General features: G+C 47.0%; 1 protein-coding gene across 50 annotated transcripts in view; it reads left to right on the forward strand.

Moving 5' to 3' along the window:
- The window catches only part of LOC118380773 (protein tyrosine phosphatase domain-containing protein 1-like), a 165,124-nt gene that overhangs the window by 102,748 nt on the left and 38,105 nt on the right, over positions 1 to 24,271 (forward strand). For 48 of the 50 annotated variants that reach the window (XM_052474515.1, XM_052474527.1, XM_052474531.1 and 45 more), the window contains 3 exons: positions 110 to 190; positions 1,464 to 1,582; positions 23,040 to 23,359. In XM_052474515.1, the coding sequence (XP_052330475.1) occupies positions 110 to 190; positions 1,464 to 1,582; positions 23,040 to 23,359 (520 nt within the window). The remainder of the gene's footprint in view (positions 1 to 109; positions 191 to 1,463; positions 1,583 to 23,039; positions 23,360 to 24,271) is intronic. The other 2 variants (XM_052474487.1, XM_052474486.1) reach the window with 2 other exon arrangements.

Genomic DNA, 24,271 nt, shown 5'->3' on the forward strand with positions numbered 1-24,271 from the left:
TCTCTCTCTCTCTCTCTCTCTCTCTCTTTCTCTCTCTCTGTCTCTCTCTCTCTCTCTCTCTCTCTCTCTCTCTCTCTCTCTCTCTCGCTCTGTGTCTCTTTCTCTGCAGGATAACTGACAACTTGCTGGCGATGGCAAGGCCTTCTACTGAAATCCTCGAGAAATACAATATCATAGAACAGTTTACAAGGTATTTGGTATTTGGTGTTTTAGAAGACAAAACACTAGCTGTCAATAGTTATTAGCACCACCAATAGGCCTACACACCTGAGACCTCTAGCTGTAACTAGCTATTAGCACCACCAGGAGACCACTAGCCATGAGCACCACCAGGAGACCACTAGCTGTAACTAGCTATTAGCACCACCAGGAGACCACTAGCTATGAGCACCACCAGGAGACCACTAGCTGTAACTAGCTATTAGCACCAACAGAGCTAGTGGTCTCCTGGTGGTGCTAATAGCCAGTGGTCTCCTGGTGGTGCTAATAGCTAGTGACAGCTAGTGGTCTCCTGGTGGTGCTAATAGCTAGTGACAGCTAGTGGTCTCCTGGTGGTGCTAATAGCTAGTGACAGCTAGTGGTCTCCTGGTGGTGCTAATAGCTAGTGACAGCTAGTGGTGCTAATAGCTAGTGACAGCTAGTGGTCTCCTGGTGGTGCTAATAGCTAGTGACAGTTAGTGGTCTCCTGGTGGTGCTAATAGCTAGTGACAGCTAGTGGTCTCCTGGTGGTGCTAATAGCTAGTGACAGCTAGTGGTCTCCTGGTGGTGCTAATAGCTAGTGACAGCTAGTGGTCTCCTGATGGTGCTAATAGCTAGTGACAGCTAGTGGTCTCCTGGTGGTGCTAATAGCTAGTGACAGCTAGTGGTCTCCTGGTGGTGCTAATAGCTCGTGACAGCTAGTGGTCTCCTGGTGGTGCTAATAGCTAGTGACAGCTAGTGTTCTCCTGGTGGTGCTAAGTGGTCTCATGGTGGTAGCTAGTGGTCTCCTGGTGGGCTAATAGCTAATAGCTAGTGGTCTCCTGGTGGTGCTAATAGCTAGTGGTCTCATGGTGGTGCTAATAGCTAGTGGTGCTAATAGCTAGTGGTCTCCTGGTGGTGCTAATAGCTAGTGACATCTAGTCTCCTGTTGTTTTTCAGGCGTGAATAGGCCATCATGGTGGTGCTAATAGCTAGTGGTCTCCTGGTGGTGCTAATAGCAAGTGGTCTCCTGCTAATAGGTGGTCTCCTGGTGGTGCTAATAGCCAGTGGTCTCCTGGTGGTGCTAATAGCTAGTGGTCTCCTGGTGGTGCTAATAGCTAGTGGTCTCCTGGTGGTGCTAATAGCTAGTGGTCTCCTGGTGGTGCTAATAGCTAGTGGTCTCCTGGTGGTGCTAATAGCTAGTGACATCTAGTTCTCCTGTTGTTTTCAGGCGTGATGTATAGGCCTATTGGTGGTGTTGATAACTGGCAACATGTTCCCTCCAGGTGTGGCCTTCGTACGGTGATCAACCTGCAGCGTCCCGGGGAACACGCCAGCTGTGGTAACTCTCTGGAACATGACTCTGGATTCACCTACAGACCTGAGGTGTTCATGGAGGCTGGCAGTGAGTATCTCTGCCTCTGGATCAATTCAATTCCAAGGGCTTTCTTTCTTGGCATGGGAAACATATGTTTACATAGGCAAAGCAAGTGAAATAGATACTACATTGAAATAAACAATAAAAAAATGAACAGTAAACATTCCATTCCATATGTCTGCTTTTGGAAAGTATTCAGACCCCTTGACTTTTTCCACATTTTGTTAGATTACAGCCTTATTCTAAAATGGATTAAATCGACACACAATACCCCGCGATGACAAACCAAAAACAGGTTTTTAGACATTTTTGCTAATTTATATAGAAAAAACTGAAATACCACATTTACATAAGTATTCAGACCCTCTACTCAGTACTTTGTTGAAGCACCTTTGGCAGCGATTACAGCCTCAACTCTTCTTGGTTATGAAGCTGCAAGCTTGGCACACCTGTATTTGGGGAGTTTATCACATTCTTCTCTGCAGATCCTCTCGGGTTGGTTGGGGAGCGTTGCTGCAAGGCTGTTTTCAGGTCTCTCCAGAGATGTTTGATCGGGTTCAAGTCCGGGCTCTGGCTGGGCCACTCAAAGACGTTGAGACTTGTCCCGAAGTCACTCCTGCGTTGTCTTGGCTGTGTGCTTAGGGTTGTTGTCCTGTCGGAAGGTGAACCTTCACCCCAGTCTGAGGTCCTGAGCGCTCTGGAGCAGGTTTTCATCAAGGATCTCTCTGTACTTTGCTCTGTTCATGGTGCCAGGTTTCCTCCAGACGTGACGCTTGACATTCAGGACAAAGAGTTCAATCTTGGTTTCATTAGACCAGAGAATCATGTTTCTCATGGTCTGAGAGTCCTTTTGGTAAACTCCAAGCGGGCTGTCATGTGCCTTTTACTGAGGAGTGACTTCCGTCTGGCCACTCTACCATAAAGACCTGATTGGTGGAGTGCTGCAGAGATGTCTGTCCTTCTGGAAGGTTCTCCCATCTCCACAGAGGAACTCTGTCAGAGTGACCATTGGGTTCTTGGTCACCTCCCTGACCAAGGCCCTTCTCCCCCGATTGCTCAGTTTGGCCGGGCGGCCAGCTCTAGGAAGAGTCTTGGTGGTTCCAAACTTCTTCCATTTAAGAATGATGGAGGCCACTGTGTTCTTGGGGACCTTCAATGCTGCATACATTTTTTGGTACCCTTCCCCAGATCTGTGCCTCGACACAATCCTGTCTCGGAGCTCTACGGACAATTCCTTCAACCTCATGGCTTGGTTTTTGCTCTGACATGCACTGTCAACTGTGGGACCTTATATAGACAGGTGTGTGCCTTTCCAAATCATGTCCAATCAATTGAATTTACCACAGGTGGACTCCAATCAAGTTGTAGAAACATCTCAAGGATGATCAATGGAAACAGGATGCACCTGAACTCAATTTTGAGTCTCATAGCAAAAGGGTCTGAATACTTATGGAAATCAGGTATTTCTGGGTTTTTTTTGTACAAATTTCTAAAAAGCCTGTTTTTGCTTTGTTCTTATGGGGTGTTGTGTGTAGATTGATTAGAGTTAACTGCACCTCAGACTGCAGCCCAAATAAATGATTAACGGAGTCTGTGGTACTGCGAGTCTGCAGTAGTGTATACTGCTCGGATGCTCCCTTGACATTCGGAACACTGTGAACATTATTCTTCAGGTTGAATCAGGCCTTTGAAACAATGTCTCTGATCCACCTCTACACAGACGACACCATTCTGTATACTCCTGGACCTTCTTTGTTACAATGTCTCTGATCCACCTCTACACAGACGACACCATTCTGTATACTCCTGGACCTTCTTTGTTACAATGTCTCTGATCCACCTCTACACAGACGACACCATTCTGTATACTCCTGGACCTTCTTTGTTACAATATATCTGATCCACCTCTACACAGACGACACCATTCTGTATACTCCTGGACCTTCTTTGTTACAATGTCTCTGATCCACCTCTACACAGACGACACCATTCTGTATACTCCTGGACCTTCTTTGTTACAATGTACAACACATCATTGGGGGAGATTGTAGTTCATGTTCTTACTGCGTCTCAATTGGCACCCTATTCTCTATATAGTGCATCGCTTTGGTCAGTAGTTTCATTATATAGGGAATAGTGTGTCTTTTGGGATGATCAGTGAGATACACCTGCTGGTATAGGGAGGGGTCTGAGAGTATATAGGGAATAGTGTGTCTTTTGGGATGATCAGTGAGATACACCTGCTGGTATAGGGAGGGGTCTGAGAGTATATAGGGAATAGTGTGTCTTTTGGGATGATCAGTGAGATACACCTGCTGGTATAGGGAGGGGTCTGAGAGTATATAGGGAATAGTGTGTCTTTTGGGATGATCAGTGAGATACACCTGCTGGTATAGGGAGGACAGGTACATCACTGACCCAATCATATATAGGGAATAGTCACATGTGTCTTTTGGGATGATCAGTGGGATACACCTGCTGGTATAGGGATGGGGGTCTGAGAGTATATAGGGAATAGTGTGTCTTTTGGGGGATGATCAGTGAGATACACCTGCTGGTGGACTGGGGGGAGGGGTCTTATAAGATGGGGGAATAGTGTGTCTTTGGGGGGATGATCAGTGAGATACACCTGCTGGTATATGGGAGGGGTCTGGGGAGAGTATATAGGGAATAGTGTGTCTTTTGGGGAGGACAGGGTATGTTATAATGGACTGGGGAGGAAGGCATTATAATGGACTGGGAGGACAGGCCTGGGGAGGACAGGGTTATTCTGGGGAGGACAGGGTACATTATTCAGGGTACATTCTGTTTGCAGTTTATTTCTATAACTTTGGCTGGAAGGACATTATAACGGGTGGGGAGGACTGACCACTATACTGGACATGGACTGGGGAGTGATGTCGTTCGCCATCCAGGACTGGGAAAGATGGCCGTTATAATGTCACGCCGGTCAGGGTTATAATGGACTGGGGAGGACAGGTACATCACATGGACTGGGACCCAGGGTCATGTTAGCATCACTCAACCTACAGTCACATGCGTTATAATGGGATGGGGAGGACAGGGTATGTTATAATGGACTGGGGAGGACAGGGTATGTTATAATGGACAGGGTACGTTATAATGGGATGGGGAGGACAGGGTACGTTATAATGGACTGGGGAGGACAGGGTACGTTATAATGGGATGGGGAGGACAGGGTACATTATAATGGACTGGGGAGGACAGGGTACATTATAATGGACTGGGGAGGACAGGGTATGTTATAATGGACTGGGGAGGACAGGGTACGTTATAATGGACTGGGGAGGACAGGGTACGTTATAATGGACTGGGGAGGACAGGGTACGTTATAATGGACTGGGGAGGACAGGGTACGTTATAATGGGATGGGGAGGACAGGGTACGTTATAATGGACTGGGGAGGGACAGGGAACGTTATAATGGACTGGGGAGGACAGGGTACGTTATAATGGGATGGGGAGGACAGGGTACGTTATAATGGACTGGGGAGGACAGGGTACATTATAATGGGATGGGGAGGACAGGGTATGTTATAATGGACTGGGGAGGACAGGGTACGTTATAATGGGACTGGGGAGGACAGGGTACGTTATAATGGACTGGGGAGGACAGGGTACATTATAATGGACTGGGGAGGACAGGGTACGTTATAATGGACTGGGGAGGACAGGGTACATTATAATGGACTGGGGAGGACAGGGTACGTTATAATGGACTGGGGAGGACAGGGTACGTTATAATGGGATGGGGAGGACAGGGTAAGTTATAATGGACTGGGGAGGACAGGGAATGTTATAATGGACTGGGGGAGGACAGGGTACATTATAATGGGGAGGGCAGGACTGGGGAGGACAGGGTACGTTATAATGGACTGGGGAGGACAGGTACGTTATAATGGACTGGGGAGGACGTTATAATGGACTGGGAGTACGTTATAATGGACTGGGGAGGACAGGGTATGTTATAATGGACTGGGGAGGACAGGGTACGTTATAATGGACTGGGGAGGACAGGGTACATTATAATGGACTGGGGAGGACAGGGTACGTTATAATGGACTGGGGAGGACAGGGTACATTATAATGGGATGGGGAGGACAGGGTACATTATAATAATGGGGATGGGGAGGACAGGGTACATTATAATGGGATGGGGAGGACATGGGCTGGGGAGGACAGGTACATTATAATGGGATGGGGAGGACAGGGTACATTATAATGGGATGGGGAGGACAGGGTACATTATAATGGGATGGGGAGGACAGGGTACATTATAATGGGATGGGGAGGACAGGGACATTATAATGGGATGGGGAGGACAGGGCACGTTATAATGGACTGGGGAGGACAGGGTACATTATAATGGACTGGGGAGGACAGGGTACATTATAATGGGATGGGGAGGACAGGGTACATTATAATGGTACATTATAATGGACTGGGGAGGACAGGGTACGTTATAATGGACTGGGGAGGACAGGGTACATTATAATGGGATGGGGAGGACAGGGTACGTTATAATGGACTGGGGAGGACAGGGTACATTATAATGGGATGGGGAGGACAGGGTACGTTATAATGGACTGGGGAGGACAGGGTACATTATAATGGGATGGGGAGGACAGGGTACGTTATAATGGACTGGGGAGGACAGGGTACATTATAATGGGATGGGGAGGACAGGGTACGTTATAATGGACTGGGGAGGACAGGGTACATTATAATGGGATGGGGAGGACAGGTACGTTATAATGGACTGGGGAGGACAGGGTACATTATAATGGGATGGGGAGGACAGGGTACGTTATAATGGACTGGGGAGGACAGGGTACATTATAATGGGATGGGGAGGACAGGGTACGTTATAATGGACTGGGAGGACAGGGTACATTATAATGGGCTGGGGAGGACAGGTACATTATAATGGGCTGGGGTGGACAGGGTATGTTATAATTGGTTGGGAGGGGGACAGGTAAAGGACCATTATGTTATAATGGACTGTGGAGGACAGGGACAGGTTCGTTATGATGCCATGGGGAGGGCAGGTACATTACAGTGGGCTGGGGAGGACAGGTACTGGACAGGTACAGGACAGGTACATTATAATGGGCTGGGGAGAACAGGTACGTTATAATGGACTGGGGAGAACAGGTACGTTATAATGGACTGGGGAGAACAGGTACGTTATAATGGACTGGGGAGGACAGGGTATGTTATAATGGACTGGGGAGGACAGGGTACGTTATAGTGGCTGGGGAGGACAGGGTACATTATAATGGACTGGGGAGGACAGGGTACATTATAATGGGATGGGGAGGACAGGGTACGTTATAATGGGATGGGGAGGACAGGGTATGTTATAATGGACTGGGGAGGACAGGGTATGTTATAATGGACTGGGGGAGGACAGGGTGGGGAGGACAGGGCACGTTATAATGGACTGGGGAGGACAGGGTACATTATAATGGACTGGGGAGGACAGGGTACGTTATAATGGGATGGGGAGGACAGGGTACATTATAATGGATGGGGAGGACAGGGTACATTATAATGGGATGGGGAGGACAGGGTACATTATAATGGGATGGGGAGGACAGGTACATTATAATGGGCTGGGGAGGACAGGGTACGTTATAATGGACTGGGGAGGACAGGGTACGTTATAATGGACTGGGGAGGACAGGGTACATTATAATGGGATGGGGAGGACAGGTACATTATAATGGACTGGGGAGGACAGGGTACATTATAATGGGATGGGGAGGACAGGTACATTATAATGGACTGGGGAGGACAGGGTACATTATAATGGGATGGGGAGGACAGGGTAAATTATAATGGACAGGGTACGTTATAATGGGATGGGGAGGACAGGGTACATTATAATGGACTGGGGAGGACAGGGTACATTATAATGGGATGGGGAGGACAGGTACATTATAATGGACTGGGGAGGACAGGGTACATTATAATGGGATGGGGAGGACAGGGTAAATTATAATGGACAGGGTGCGTTATAATGGGATGGGGAGGACAGGGTACGTTATAATGGACTGGGGAGGACAGGGACATTATAATGGGCTGGGGAGGACAGGTACATTATAATGGGATGGGGAGGACAGGTACATTATAATGGGATGGGGAGGACAGGTATGTTATAATGGGCTGGGGAGGACAGGTAAGTTATAATGGGATGGGGAGGACAGGTACATTATAATGGGCTGGGGAGGACAGGTACATTATAATGGGATGGGGAGGACAGGTATGTTATAATGGGATGGGGAGGACAGGTACATTATAATGGGCTGGGGAGGACAGGTACATTATGATGCGATGGGGAGGACAGGTACGTTATGATGCGATGGGGAGGACAGGTACATTATAATGGACTGGGGAGGACAGGTACATTATAATGGGCTGGGGAGGACAGGTATGTTATAATGGGCTGGGGAGGACAGGTACATTATAATGGGCTGGGGAGGACAGGTATGTTATAATGGGATGGGGAGGACAGGTACATTATAATGGGCTGGGGAGGACAGGTACATTATAATGGGCTGGGGAGGACAGGTACATTATAATGGACTGGGGAGGACAGGTACGTTATGATGCGATGGGGAGGACAGGTACATTATGATGCGATGGGGAGGACAGGTACATTATAATGGACTGGGGAGGACAGGTACATGACAGGTACATTATGATGCGATGGGGAGGACAGGCACATTATAATGGGCTGGGGAGGACAGGTACATTATAATGGGCTGGGGAGGACAGGTACATTATAATGGGCTGGGAGGACAGGTACATTATAATGGGCTGGGGAGGACTGGTACATTATAATGGGATGGGGAGGACAGGCACATTATAATGGACTGGGGAGGACAGGTACATTATAATGGGCTGGGGAGGACAGGCACGTTATAATGGGCTGGGGAGGACAGGTACATTATAATGGGATGGGGAGGACAGGTACATTATAATGACAGGTACATTATAATGGACTGGGGAGGACAGGTACATTATAATGGGCTGGGGAGGACAGGTACATTATAATGGGCTGGGGAGGACAGGCACATTATAATGGGCTGGGGAGGACAGGTATGTTATAATGGGCTGGGGAGGACAGGTACATTATAATGGGATGGGGAGGACAGGTACAGGACAGGTACATTATAATGGGCTGGGGAGGACAGGTACATTATAACGGGCTGGGGAGGACAGGCACATTATAATGGGCTGGGGAGGACAGGCACATTATAATGGGCTGGGGAGGACAGGTACATTATAATGGGCTGGGGAGGACAGGTACATTATAATGGGCTGGGGAGGACAGGTACATTATAATGGGCTGGGGAGGACAGGTACATTATAATGGGATGGGGAGGACAGGTACATTATAATGGGCTGGGGAGGACAGGCACATTATAATGGGATGGGGAGGACAGGCACATTATAATGGGCTGGGGAGGACAGGCACATTATAATGGGCTGGGGAGGACAGGTACATTATAATGGGCTGGGGAGGACAGGCACATTATAATGGGATGGGGAGGACAGGTACATTATAATGGGCTGGGGGAGGACAGGCACATTATAATGGGATGGGGAGGACAGGTACATTATAATGGGCTGGGGAGGACAGGTACATTATAATGGGCTGGGGAGGACAGGTACATTATAATGGGCTGGGGAGGACAGGTACAGGACAGGTACATTATAATGGGATGGGGAGGACAGGTACAGGACAGGTACATTATAATGGGCTGGGGAGGACAGGTACAGGACAGGTACATTATAATGGGATGGGGAGGACAGGTACATTATAATGGGCTGGGGAGGACAGGCACATTATAATGGGCTGGGGAGGACAGGTACATTATAATGGGCTGGGGAGGGCAGGTATGTTATGATGCGATGGGGAGGACAGGTACATTATAATGGGCTGGGGAGGACAGGTACATGACAGGTACGTTATAATGGGATGGGGAGGACAGGTATGTTATGATGGGCTGGGAGGACAGGCACATGACAGGTACGTTATGATGCGATGGGGAGGACAGGTACAGGACAGGTACATTATAATGGGATGGGAGGACAGGTACATGACAGGTACATTATAATGGGATGGGGAGGACAGGTACAGGACAGGTATGTTATGATGCGATGGGGAGGACAGGTATGTTATGATGCGATGGGGAGGACAGGTACAGGACAGGTACATTATAATGGGATGGGGAGGACAGGTACATGACAGGTACATTATAATATGGGGAGGACAGGCATGATGATTGGCTGGGGAGGACAGGGTTATGACATGACAGGTACGTTATGATGCGATGGGGAGGACAGGTACAGGACAGGTACATTATAATGGGATGGGGAGGACAGGTACATGACAGGTACATTATAATGGGATGGGGAGGACAGGTACATTATAATGGGCTGGGGAGGACAGGCACATGACAGGTACGTTATGATGCGATGGGGAGGACAGGTACATTATAATGGGATGGGGAGGACAGGTACATTATAATGGGATGGGGAGGACAGGTACATTATAATGGGATGGGGAGGACAGGTACATGACAGGTACATTATAATGGACTGGGGAGGACAGGTACATTATAATGGGCTGGGGAGGACAGGTACGTTATGATGCGATGGGGAGGACAGGTACAGGACAGGTACATTATAATGGGCTGGGGAGGACAGGTACATTATAATGGGCTGGGGAGGACAGGTACATTATAATGGGCTGGGTAGGACAGGTACGTTATGATGCGATGGGGAGGACAGGTACATGACAGGTACAGGACAGGTACAGGACAGGTACATTATAATGGGCTGGGGAGGGCAGGTACATTATAATGGGCTGGGGGAGGCAGGTACATTATAATGGGATGGGGAGGACAGGTACATTATAATGGGATGGGGAGGACAGGTACATTATAATGGGATGGGGAGGACAGGTACATTATAATGGGCTGGGGAGGGGGGACAGGTACATTATAATGGGATGGGGAGGACAGGTACATTATAATGGGATGGGGAGGACAGGTACATTATAATGGGCTGGGGAGGACAGGTACATTATAATGGGCTGGGAGGACAGGTACATTATAATGGGCTGGGGGACAGGTACGTTATGATGCGATGGGGAGGGCAGGTACAGGACAGGTACATTATAATGGGCTGGGGAGGACAGGTACAGGACAGGTACATTATAATGGGATGGGGAGGACAGGTACATTATAATGGGCTGGGGAGGACAGGTACATTATAATGGGCTGGGGGACAGGCACGTTATGATGCGATGGGGAGGGCAGGTACATGACAGGTACATTATAATGGGATGGGGAGGACAGGTACATTATAATGGGCTGGGAGGACAGGTACATTATAATGGGCTGGGGGACAGGTACGTTATGATGCGATGGGGAGGGCAGGTACATGACAGGTACGTTATGATGGGCTGGGGAGGACAGGTACAGGACAGGTACATTATAATGGGATGGGGAGGACAGGTACATTATAATGGGCTGGGGAGGACAGGCACATTATAATGGGCTGGGGAGGACAGGCACATTATAATGGGCTGGGGAGGACAGGTACATGACAGGTACATTATAATGGACTGGGGAGGACAGGTACATTATAATGGGCTGGGGAGGACAGGCACAGGACAGGTACATTATAATGGGCTGGGGAGGACAGGTACAGGACAGGTACATTATAATGGGCTGGGGAGGACAGGCACAGGACAGGTACATTATGATGGGCTGGGGAGGACAGGTACATTATAATGGGCTGGGGAGGACAGGTACATTATAATGGGCTGGGGAGGACAGGTACATTATAATGGGATGGGGAGGACAGGTACATGACAGGTACATTATAATGGACTGGGGAGGACAGGTACATTATAATGGGCTGGGGAGGACAGGCACAGGACAGGTACATTATAATGGGCTGGGGAGGACAGGTACAGGACAGGTACGTATAATGGGATGGGGAGGACAGGTACAGGACAGGTACGTTATAATGGGCTTGGGGGACAGGTACAGGACAGGTACGTTATAATGGGATGGGGAGGACAGGTACGTATAATGGGCTTGGGGAGGGCAGGTACATTATAATGGGCTGGGGAGGACAGGTACATTATAATGGGCTGGGGAGGACAGGTACATTATAATGGGATGGGGAGGACAGGTACGTTATAGTGGGCTGGGGGGACAGGGTACATTATAATGGACTGGGAGGACAGGGTACGTTATAGTGGGTACAGGTATAATGGGCGTTATAGTGGGGGGGAGGACAGGTACATTATAATGGGCTGGGGAGGACAGGGTACATTATAATGGGCTGGGGAGGACAGGTACATTATAATGGGATGGGGAGGACAGGTACATATAATGGGCTTGGGGGACAGGTGGGACAGGACAGGTACATTATAATGGGCTGGGGGAGGACAGGTACGTTATAATGGGATGACAGGTACATTATAATGGGGAGGACAGGTACATTATAATGGGCTGGGGAGGACAGGTACATGACAGGTACATTATGATGGGATGGGGAGGACAGGTACATTATAATGGACAGGGTACATTATAATGGGATGGGGAGGACAGGTACATTATAATGGGATGGGGAGGACAGGTACATTATAATGGGATGGGGAGGACAGGTACATTATAATGGGATGGGGAGGACAGGTACATTATGATGGGATGGGGAGGACAGGGTAAGTTATAAGGACTGGGGAGGACAGGTACATTATAATGGGCTGGGGAGGACAGGTACATTATAATGGGCTGGGGAGGACAGGTACATTATAATGGGCTGGGGGGACAGGTACATTATACATGGGTGGGAGGACAGGTACATTATAATGGGCTGGGGAGGACAGGTACATTATAATGGGATGGGGAGGACAGGTACATTATAATGGGATGGGGAGGACAGGTACATTATAATGGGCTGGGGAGGACAGGTACATTATAATGGGCTGGGGAGGACAGGTACATTATAATGGGATGGGGAGGACAGGTACATTATAATGGGATGGGGAGGGGACTGGGGAGGACAGGTACATTATAATGGGATGGGGAGGACAGGTACATTATAATGGGATGGGGAGGACAGGTACATTATAATGGGATGGGGAGGACAGGTTATAATGGGATGGGGAGGACAGGTACATTATAATGGGCTGGGGAGGACAGGTACATTATGATGCGATGGGGAGGACAGGGTTATGACATGGGGAGGACAGGTGGACTGGGGAGGACAGGTACATTATAATGGGCTGGGGAGGACAGGTACATTATAATGGGCTGGGGAGGACAGGTATGTTATAATGGGCTGGGGAGGACAGGTACATTATAATGGGCTGGGGAGGACAGGTATGTTATAATGGGATGGGGAGGACAGGTACATTATAATGGGCTGGGGAGGACAGCCACATTATAATGGGCTGGGGAGGACAGGTATGTTATAATGGACTGGGAGGACAGGTACATTATAATGGGATGGGGAGGACAGGTACATTATGATGCGATGACAGGTACATTATAATGGACTGGGGAGGACAGGTACATTATAATGGGATGGGGAGGACAGGTACATTATAATGGGCTGGGGAGGACAGGTATGTTATAATGGGCTGGGGAGGACAGGTACATTATAATGGGCTGGGGAGGACAGGTACATTATAATGGGATGGGAGGACAGGTACATTATAATGGGCTGGGGGAGGACAGGTACATTATAATGGGATGGGGAGGACAGGTACATTATAATGACAGGTACATTATAATGGGATGGGGAGGACAGGTACATTATAATGGGCTGGGGACAGCACATTATAATGGGCTGGGGAGGGTACATTATAATGGGATGGGGAGGTACATTATAATGGGCTGGGGAGGACAGGTATGTTAATGGGCTGGGGAGGGCAGGCCGGGGGAGGACAGGTACATTATAATGGGATGGGGAGGACAGGTACATTATAATGGGCTGGGGAGGACAGGTACATTATAATGGGATGGGGAGGACAGGTACATTATAATGGGCTGGGGAGGACAGGTACATTATAATGGGATGGGGAGGACAGGTACATTATAATGGGCTGGGGAGGACAGGTACATTATAATGGGATGGGGAGGACAGGACATTATAATGGGCTACATTATAATGGGATGGGGAGGACAGGTACGTTATAATGGGCTGGGGAGGACAGGTACATTATAATGGGATGGGGAGGACAGGTACATTATAATGGGCTGGGGAGGACAGGTACATTATAATGGGCTGGGGAGGACAGGTACATTATAATGGGCTGGGGAGGGGACAGGTACATTATAATGGGATGGGTACAGGACAGGTACATTATAATGGGATGGGGAGGACAGGTACATTATAATGGGATGGGGAGGACAGGTACATTATAATGGGATGGGGAGGACAGGCACATTATAATGGGCTGGGGGACAGGTACATTATAATGGGCTGGGAGGGAACAGGTATGTTATGATGCGATGGGGAGGACAGGTACATTATAATGGGCTGGGGAGGACAGGTACATTATAATGGGATGGGGAGGACAGGTATGTTATAATGGGCTGGGGGGACAGGTATGTTATAATGGGATGGGGAGGACAGGTACATTATAATGGGATGGGGAGGACAGGTACATGACAGGTACATTATAATGGGCTGGGGAGGACAGGTACATTATTATGTTATAATGGGCTGGGGAGGACAGGTACATTATAATGGGATGGGAAGGACAGGCACATTATAATGGGCTGGGGAGGACAGGTACATTATAATGGGATGGGGAGGACAGGTACATTATAATGGGCTGGGGAGGACAGGTACATTATAATGGGCTGGGGAGGACAGGTACATTATAATGGGATGGGGAGGACAGGTACATTATAATGGGCTGGGGAGGACAGGCACATTATAATGGGATGGGGAGGACAGGTACATTATAATGGGCTGGGAGGACAGGTACATTATAATGGGCTGGGGAGGACAGGTACATTATAATGGGATGGGGAGGACAGGTACATTATAATGGGCTGGGGGGACAGGTACGTTATAATGCTGGGGAGGACAGGCACATTATAAGGTACAGGACAGGTACATTATAATGGGCTGGGGAGGACAGGTACATTATAATGGGCTGGGGAGGACAGGTACATTATAATGGGCTGGGGGGGACAGGTACATTATAATGGGATGGGGAGGACAGGTACAGGACAGGTACATTATAATGGGCTGGGGAGGACAGGTACATTATAATGGGATGGGGAGGACAGGTACATTATAATGGGCTGGGAGGACAGGTACATTATAATGGGCTGGGAGGACAGGTACATTATAATGGGCTGGGGAGGCAGGTACATGACAGGTACATTATAATGGGATGGGGAGGACAGGTATGTTATGATGGGAGGGAGGCAGGACAGGCACATGACAGGTACAGGACGTTATGATGCGATGGGGAGGACAGGTACAGGACAGGTACGTTATGGGGAGGACAGGTAGTCATTTGGGGAGGACAGGTACAGGTTATACATTATAATGGGTGCCTGTGCATGACAGGAACAATTATAATGGGATGGGGGAGGACAGGTATGTTATGATGGGCTGGGCTTGAAACATGACAGGTACGTTATGATGCGATGGGGAGGACAGGTACAGGAGAGGTACATTATAATGGGATGGGGAGGTCAGGAAGAGACATTATAATGGGATGACCATTATAATGGTCAGCGCATGACTACGTTATGATGCGATGGGGAGGACAGGTACATTATAATCGGATGGGGAGGACAGGTACATTATAATGGGATGGGGAGGACAGGTACATTATAATGGGATGGGAGGAATGTACATGACAGGTACATTATAATGGTCTGGGAGGACAGGTACATTATAATGGGCTGGGGAGGACAGGTACGTTATGATGCCTGGGGATCAGGTACAGGACAGGTACATTATAATGGGCTGGGGAGGAACATTATAATGGGCTGGGGAGGACAGGTACATTATAATGGGCTGGGTGACATACGTTATGATGCGATGGGGAGGACAGGTACATGACAGGCCAGGACAGGTACAGGCTCAGGTACATTATAATGGGCTGGGGCAGGTACATTATAATGGGCTGGGGAGGGCAGGTACATGGGTGGGGAGGACAGGTACATTATAATAGGATGAGGACAGGTACATTATAATGGGATGGGAGGACAGGTACATTATAATGGGATGGGGAGGACAGGTATAATGGGATGGGGAGGACAGGTACATTATAATGGGCTTAGGACAGGTACATTATAATGGGATGGGGAGGACAGGTACATTATAATGGGTGGGAGGACAGGTACATTATAATGGGCTGGGGAGGACTGTGTTTAATGGGCTGGGGAGGACAGGTACATTATAATGGGCTGGGGGGACAGGTGTGTTATGATGTGGGGAGGGCAGGTACAGGTGTCTTTCTGGGCTGGGGAGGACAGGTACAGGACAGGTACATTATAATGGGATGGGGGAGGACAGGTACATTATAATGGGATGGGGAGGACAGGCACATTATTCTGGGTTTACCATGGGCTGGGGAGGACAGGTATGTTATAATGGGCTGGGGTGGTGTCATTATAATGGGCTGGGGAGGACAGGTACATTATACGGGCTGGGGAGGACAGGCACATTATAATGGGCTGGGGAGGACAGGCACATTATCTGGGCTTTACCAGGTACATTTAATGGGCTGGGGAGGACAGGTACATTATAATGGGTGGGGAGGACAGGTACATTATAATGGGATGGGGAGGACAGGTACATTATAATGGGTGGGAGGACAGGCACATTATAATGGGATGGGGAGGACAGGCACATTATAATGGGCTGGAGGTTAATGGGCTGGGGAGGACAGGTACATTATAATGGGCTGGGGAGGACAGGCACATTATAATGGGATGGGGAGGACAGGTACATTATGTTGGGCTGGGGAGGACAGGCACATTATAATGGGATGGGGAGGACAGGTACATTATAATGGGCTGGGGAGGACAGGTACATTATAATGGGCTGGGAGGACAGGTACATTATAATGGGCTGGGGAGGACAGGTACAGGACAGGTACATTATAATGGGATGGGGAGGACAGGTACAGGACAGGTACATTATAATCTGGGGAGGACAGGTACCAGGACAGGTACATTATAATGGGATGTACATTATAATGGGCTGGGGAGGACAGGCACATTATAATGGGCTGGGACCAGGTACATTATAATGGGCTGGGGAGGGCAGGTATGTTATGATGATGGGGAGGACAGGTACATTATAATGGGCTGGGGAGGTTTACATGACAGGTACGTTATAATGGGATGGGGAGGACAGGTATGTTATGATGGGCTGGGAGGACAGGTATGTTTTGGGCTGGGGAGGACAGGTACATTATAATGGGATGGGGAGGACAGGTACATGACAGGCACATTATAATGGACTGGGGAGGACAGGTACATTATAATGGGCTGGGGAGGACAGGTATGTTATCTGGGCTGGGGAGGACAGGTACATTATAATGGGATGGGGAGGACAGGCACATTATAATGGGCTGGGGAGGACAGGCACATTATAATGGGCTGGGGAGGACAGGTACATTATCTGGGCTGGGGAGGACAGGTACATTATAATGGGCTGGGAGGACCAGGTACATTATAATGGGATGGGGAGGACAGGTACATTATAATGGGCTGGGGAGGACAGGCACATTATAATGGGATGGGGAGGACAGGCACATTATCTGGGCTGGGGAGGACAGGCACATTATAATGGGCTTACCAGGGTGTACATTATAATGGGCTGGGGAGGACAGGCACATTATAATGGGATGGGACCAGGTACATTATAATGGGCTGGGGAGGTGTTATAATGGGATGGGGTTTCAGGTACATTATAATGGGCTGGGGAGGACAGGTACATTATAATGGGCCCAGGTACATTATAATGGGCTGGTTTACAGGACAGGTACATTATAATGGGATGGGGAGGTTTACAGGACAGGTACATTATTGGGCTAGGACAGGTACATGACAGGTACATTATTGGGATGGGGACCAGGTACATTATAATGGGCTGGGTTACAGGCACATTATAATGGGCTGGGGAGGACAGGTACATTATAATGGGCTGGGGAGGGCAGGTACATGACAGGTACATTATAATGGGATGGGGAGGACAGGTATGTTATGATGGGCTGGGGAGGACAGGCACATGACAGTGTGTTATGATGCGATGGGGAGGACAGGTACAGGACAGGTATGTTATGATTGGGGAGGACAGGTATGTTATGACTGGGGAGGACAGTTTACCAGGTACATTATACTGGGATGTTTACCAGGTACATTATAATGGGATGGGGAGGACAGGTATGTTATGATGGGCTGGGGAGGACAGGCACATGACAGGTACTGTTTACGATGGGGAGGACAGGTACAGGACAGGTACATTACCTGGGATGGGGAGGACAGGTACATGACAGGTACATTATACTGGGATGGGGAGGACAGTTACATTATAATGGGCTACCAGGTGTATTACAGGTACGTTTACCTGGGGTTACAGGTACATTATAACGGATGGGGAGGACAGTTACATTATAATGGGATACCAGGTACATTATAATGGGATGGGAGGACAGGTACATGACAGGTACATTATAATGGACTGGGGTTTACCAGGTACATTATAATGGGCTGGGGAGGACTACGTTATGATGCGATGGGGAGGACAGGTACAGGACAGGTACATTATAATGGGCTGGGGAGGACAGGTACATTTACTGGGGAGGACAGGTACATTATAATGGGTGTATTACTGTACGTTATGACCAGTTACATGACAGGTACAGGACAGGTGTACATTTACTGGGGAGGGTGTACATTATAATGGGCCAGGTGTGTACATTATAATGGGATGGGAGGACAGGTACATTATAATTACCAGGTACATTATAATGGGTACATTATAATGGGGAGGACAGGTACATTATAATGGATGTTCACCTCTTATAATGGGTGGGGAGGACAGGTGTGTTTATGGGCTGGGTTACAGGTCTATTGGTACCAGGAGGTATTACATTATTTGGGGACCAGGTACATTATACCTGTTACATTATTACCAGGTGTGTTGGGCTGGGGGGGACAGGTTACCTGGTGTTCACCAGGTCTCATTATGATGGGCTGGGAGGACAGGTACAGGACAGGTACAGGACAGGTACATTTTGGGTACATTATTTGGGCTCAGGCACATTATGATGGGATGGGGAGGACAGGTACATTATAATGGACTGGGGACCAGGTACATGCTAATGGGCTGGGGGAGGTGCGATGGGGTTCCGTTTGAGGCGGTTCAGGACAGGTACATTATAATGGGATGGGGCCAGGTACATTATAATGGGCTGGGGAGTCCCAGGTACATTATAATGGAGTATAATGCGCCACCAGGTACATGACAGGTACCTGGGGAGGACAGGTAATGGGCTTGGGGAGGACCATTATAATGGGATGGGGAGGACAGGTACATTATAATGGGCTGGGAGGACAGGCACATTATAATGCAGGCTGGGGAACATGGAGGACAGGTTACATTATAATGGGCTGGGGAGGACAGGTACATTATAATGGGCTGGGGGAGGACAGGTACATTATAATGGACTGACAGGTACATTATAATGGGCTGGGGGGACAGGTACAGGACAGGCACAGGACAGGTACATTATAATGGGCTGGGGAACAGGTACAGGACAGGATACATTATAATGGGCTGGGGAGGACAGGACAGGTACATGGGCTACATTATGATGGGCTGGGGAGGACATACATTATAATGGGCTGGGGAGGACAGGTACATATAATTAGGACAGGTATGTTATAATGGGATGGGGAGGACAGGTAATACATTATTATGGTATAATAGATGGGGGGAGGACATACATTATAATGGTAGGGACAGGACAGGTACAGGTACATTATAATGGGCTGGGGAGGACATACATTATAATGGGATGGGGAGGACAGGTAGATGACGTATAATGGGATGGGGAGGACAGGTACATTATAATGGGATGGGAGGACAGGTATAGACAGGGAATACATTATAATGGTATGGGAGGACAACATGGGTGGGGACATACAGGTACATTTATTATGGGGAGGACAGGTACATTATAATGGGCTGGGTAATACATTTAATTATGGATGGGGAGGACAGGTACATTATAATGGGCTGGGAGGACAGGTAAGGTACATTATTATGGTATAATATGGGGAGGACAGGTAATACAGGTTATAATGGGATATAATATAATGGGTGGGGAGGAATACATTATAATGGTGGGGAGGACATATTATAATGGGATGGGGGTAAGGTACATTATTATGGGATGGGGAGGACAGGTACATTATAATGGGATGGGAGGACAGGACATAATATAATGGGTGGGAGGAATACATTATTATGGTACATTATAATAGGACAGGTAATACAGGTACATTATAATGGGATGGGGAGGACAGGTACATTATAATGGGCTGGGGAGGACAGGTATGTTATAATGGGATGGGGAGGGCAGGTACATTATAATGGGATGGGGAGGACATACATTATAATGGGCTGGGAGGACAGGTACATTATAATGGGCTGGGAGGACAGGTACATTATAATGGGATGGGGAGGACAGGTACATTATATTATGGTATAATGGGCTGGGGGACAGGTAATACATTATTATGGTATGGGGAGGACAGGTACATACATTATTATGGTATGGGGAGGACAGGTAATACATTATTACATTATAATGGGATGGTATAATAGGACAGGTACATTATTATGGTATAATAGAGGTACAGGTGGGGAGGACAGGTACATTATAATGGGATGGGGAGGACATACATTATTATGGTGGGGACAGGTAAGGTACGTTATGGGATAATGGGGAGGTACGTTATAATAGGAGGACAGGTACCTAAGGACAGGTACATTATAATGGTATATTATATGACAGGTACATACATTATTATGGGTATGCAGGTTATAGATGGGGGGAATACATTATTAGGTATAATTATAATGGGTGGACAGGAGGACAGGTACATTATAATGGGTGGGAGGACAGGTACATTATAATGGGCTGGGGGACAATACATTATAATGGGTATTATGAGACAGGTACAGGATACATTATGATGTAATGGGGATAAGGTACAGGACAGGTACAGGACAGGTTAGTTATGATGCGATGGGGAGGGCAGGTACAGGACAGGTACGTTATGACAGGTAGTCATTTAGGCAGGTTATCTTAGTGCCTGTGCCCAAGACATTATTTGGTGGTCTGCTTGAAACATGTTGGTATTAGACTCGGACAGGGAGAGGTTTAAAATGTCAGTGAAGAATAATAGATGGACCTGCCAGTTGGTCAGCGCATGCTCTAATACAAGGTATCCTGATAATCCATCTTGCCCTGCGGTATGAATGTTAGACCTGTTTAAGGTCTTACTCATATCGACTGTGCCTATCACACAGTCTAGAACAGCAGGTGCTATCATGTATGTTTCAGTGTTATTTGCCTCGAGAAATAGACAGGTGCCCAGTGGCTACTAGGATGTCACTGGTTGTTTAAGGTGTGTTACTGGTGTGTTTATCAGGAGTTTTGCTGTGTTTAACAGGTGTGTTTATGTGGTGTGTTACTGTGTTCACCTGTTACTGTGTATTATGGTTTCTAGACAGGTAATACTGTGTTTTACGTGGTGTCTTTCTGGGTTTTACCAGGGTGTTACTGTGTTTACGTGGTGTCTTTCTGGGTTTACCAGGTGTGTTACTGTGTTTACGTGGTGTCTTTCTGGGACCAGGTGTGTTACTGTGTTTACGTGGTGTCTTTCTGGTATACCATAGACTGGGTAATACAGGTGTGTTACTGGTTTAAGGTGTTTTACTGTGACGTGGTGCGTTTCTGGGTTTACAGGTGTGTTTCTGGGTTTACCAGGTGTGTTACTGTGACAGGTGTTTTACTTATTACGTGGTGTGTTTCTGGGTTTACCAGGTGTGTTTCTGGGACAGGTGTGTTACTGTGTTTACATGTATTCTGGGTTTACCAGGTGTGTTACTGTGTTTACGTGGGTCTTTCTGGGTTTACAGGTTATTATGTGTTTACCATATGTTTCTGGGACAGGTGTTACTGTGTTTACGTGGTGTGTTTCTGGGTTTACCAGGTGTGTTTCTGGGTTTACCAGGTTATTATGGTATAATATGTTTCTGGGTTTACCAGGTGTGTTACTGTGTTTATTATGTGTTTCTGGGTTTACCAGGTGTGTTTCTATGGTTTACCAGGTGTGTTACTGTGACAGGTGTGTTACTGTGTTTATGTGTATTCTAGACAGGTTTCTAATACATTATTATGTGTATAAGGTGTTTTAGACGTGGTGCGTTTCTAATACAGGTTATTACTGTGTATAATAGACCAGGTGTAATACATGTGGTGTGTTTCTGGTACCTGTTATAGACCCAGTGTTTCTAATACATTATTATGGTATTACTAGACAGGTTACACTGTTTACAGGTGTATTATGGTTATTATAGACAGGTGTATTACTGGCTAGTTACCTGGTGTTATCGTATGATGCGGACCAGGTGTGTTACTGTGACAGGTTACTGTGTTTACAGGTGTATTATGGTTTACCTGTTACTGTTTACCAGGTGTATTACTGTGTATAATTTACCATTATTAGGTGGTATTACCTGTTAGTTTACAGGTATTACTGTGTTTACCTGTTACTGTTTACCAGGTGTATTATAGACAGTTAATTTTACATTATTATGGTTTACCTGTTATGTGACAGGTGGTTACACTGTTTGCCAGGTTGTTACTGGTGTGTTATCTATTTACCAGGTGGTTACACTGTTTACATTATTACTGTGTTACCTAGACCTCTTGTATGATGCGGACCAGGTGTGTTTACCTGTTACTCTAGACAGGTAATACTGGCGTGTTACCTGGTGTTCACCTCTCGTATGAGTGCAGACCAGGTGTGTTTACCTGTTACTCTATTTACCAGGTGTGTTACTGGCGTGTTACCTGGTGTTCACCTCTCGTTTGAGTGTGGACCAGGTGTGTTACTGGCGTGTTACCTGGTGTTCACCTCTCGTATGAGTGCGGACCAGGTGTGTTTACCTGTTACTCTGTTTACCAGGTGTGTTACTGGCGTGTTACCTGGTACCTCTCGTATGAGTGCGGACCAGGTGTGTTTACCTGTTACTCTGTTTACCAGGTGTGTTACTGGCGTGTTACCTGGTGTTCATATGAGTGCAGACAGGTGTTACTTATTACCTGTGTTCATAAGTGTGGACCAGGTGTGTTTACCTGTTACTCTATTTACCAGGTGTGTTACTGGCGTGTTACCTGGTGTTCACCTCTCGTATGAGTGCAGACCAGGCCATCCTGTTTGTCAGAGCCAAGCGGCCCAACTCCATCCAGACCCGAGGCCAGCTGCTGTGTGTCCGGGAGTTCGCCCAGTTCCTGGTTCCGTTGAGGAACGTGTTCTCCTGCGCAGAACCCCGGGCCAACGCTGTTACGCTGTCCCAGTACTTGACTCGCCAACGCCACCTGCTGCACGGGTACGAGGCGCGGCAGATGAAGAACGTGCCAAAGATCGTCCAGCTGGTCTGCAAGTTCCTCCTGGACATCGCTGCCAATAGACAGGTAATACATTATTATGGTATTATAGACAGGTAATACATTATTATGGTATAATAGATGGGTAATACATTATTATGGTATAATAGACAGGTAATACATTATTATGGTATTATAGACAGGTAATACATTATTATGGTATAATAGACAGGTAATACATTATTATGGTATAATAGACAGGTAATACATTATTATGGTATTATAGACAGGTAATACATTATTATGGTATAATAGACAGGTAATACATTATTATGGTATTATAGACAGGTAATACATTATTATGGTATAATAGACAGGTAATACATTATTATGGTATAGACAGGTAATACATTATTATGGTATAATAGACAGGTAATACATTATTATGGTATTATAGACAGGTAATACATTATTATGGTATTATAGACAGGTAATACATTATTATGGTATTATAGACAGGTAATACATTATTATGGTATAATAGACAGGTAATACATTATTATGGTATAGACAGGTAATACATTATTATGGTATAGACAGGTAATACATTATTATGGTATAATAGACAGGTAATACATTATTATGGTATAATAGACAGGTAATACATTATTATGGTATAATAGACAGGTAATACATTATTATGGTATAATAGACAGGTAATACATTATTATGGTATTATAGACAGGTAATACATTATTATGGTATAGACAGGTAATACATTATTATGGTATTATAGACAGGTAATACATTATTATGGTATAATAGACAGGTAATACAGTATTATGGTATAATAGACAGGTAATACATTATTATGGTATAGACAGGTAATACATTATTATGGTATTATAGACAGGTAATACATTATTATGGTATTATAGACAGGTAATACATTATTATGGTATTATAGACAGGTAATACATTATGGTATAATAGACAGTT

This window comes from Oncorhynchus keta, chromosome 21 (genome assembly GCF_023373465.1).
Source record: "Oncorhynchus keta strain PuntledgeMale-10-30-2019 chromosome 21, Oket_V2, whole genome shotgun sequence".
In the NCBI taxonomy this organism is placed as follows: Eukaryota; Metazoa; Chordata; class Actinopteri; order Salmoniformes; family Salmonidae; genus Oncorhynchus; species Oncorhynchus keta.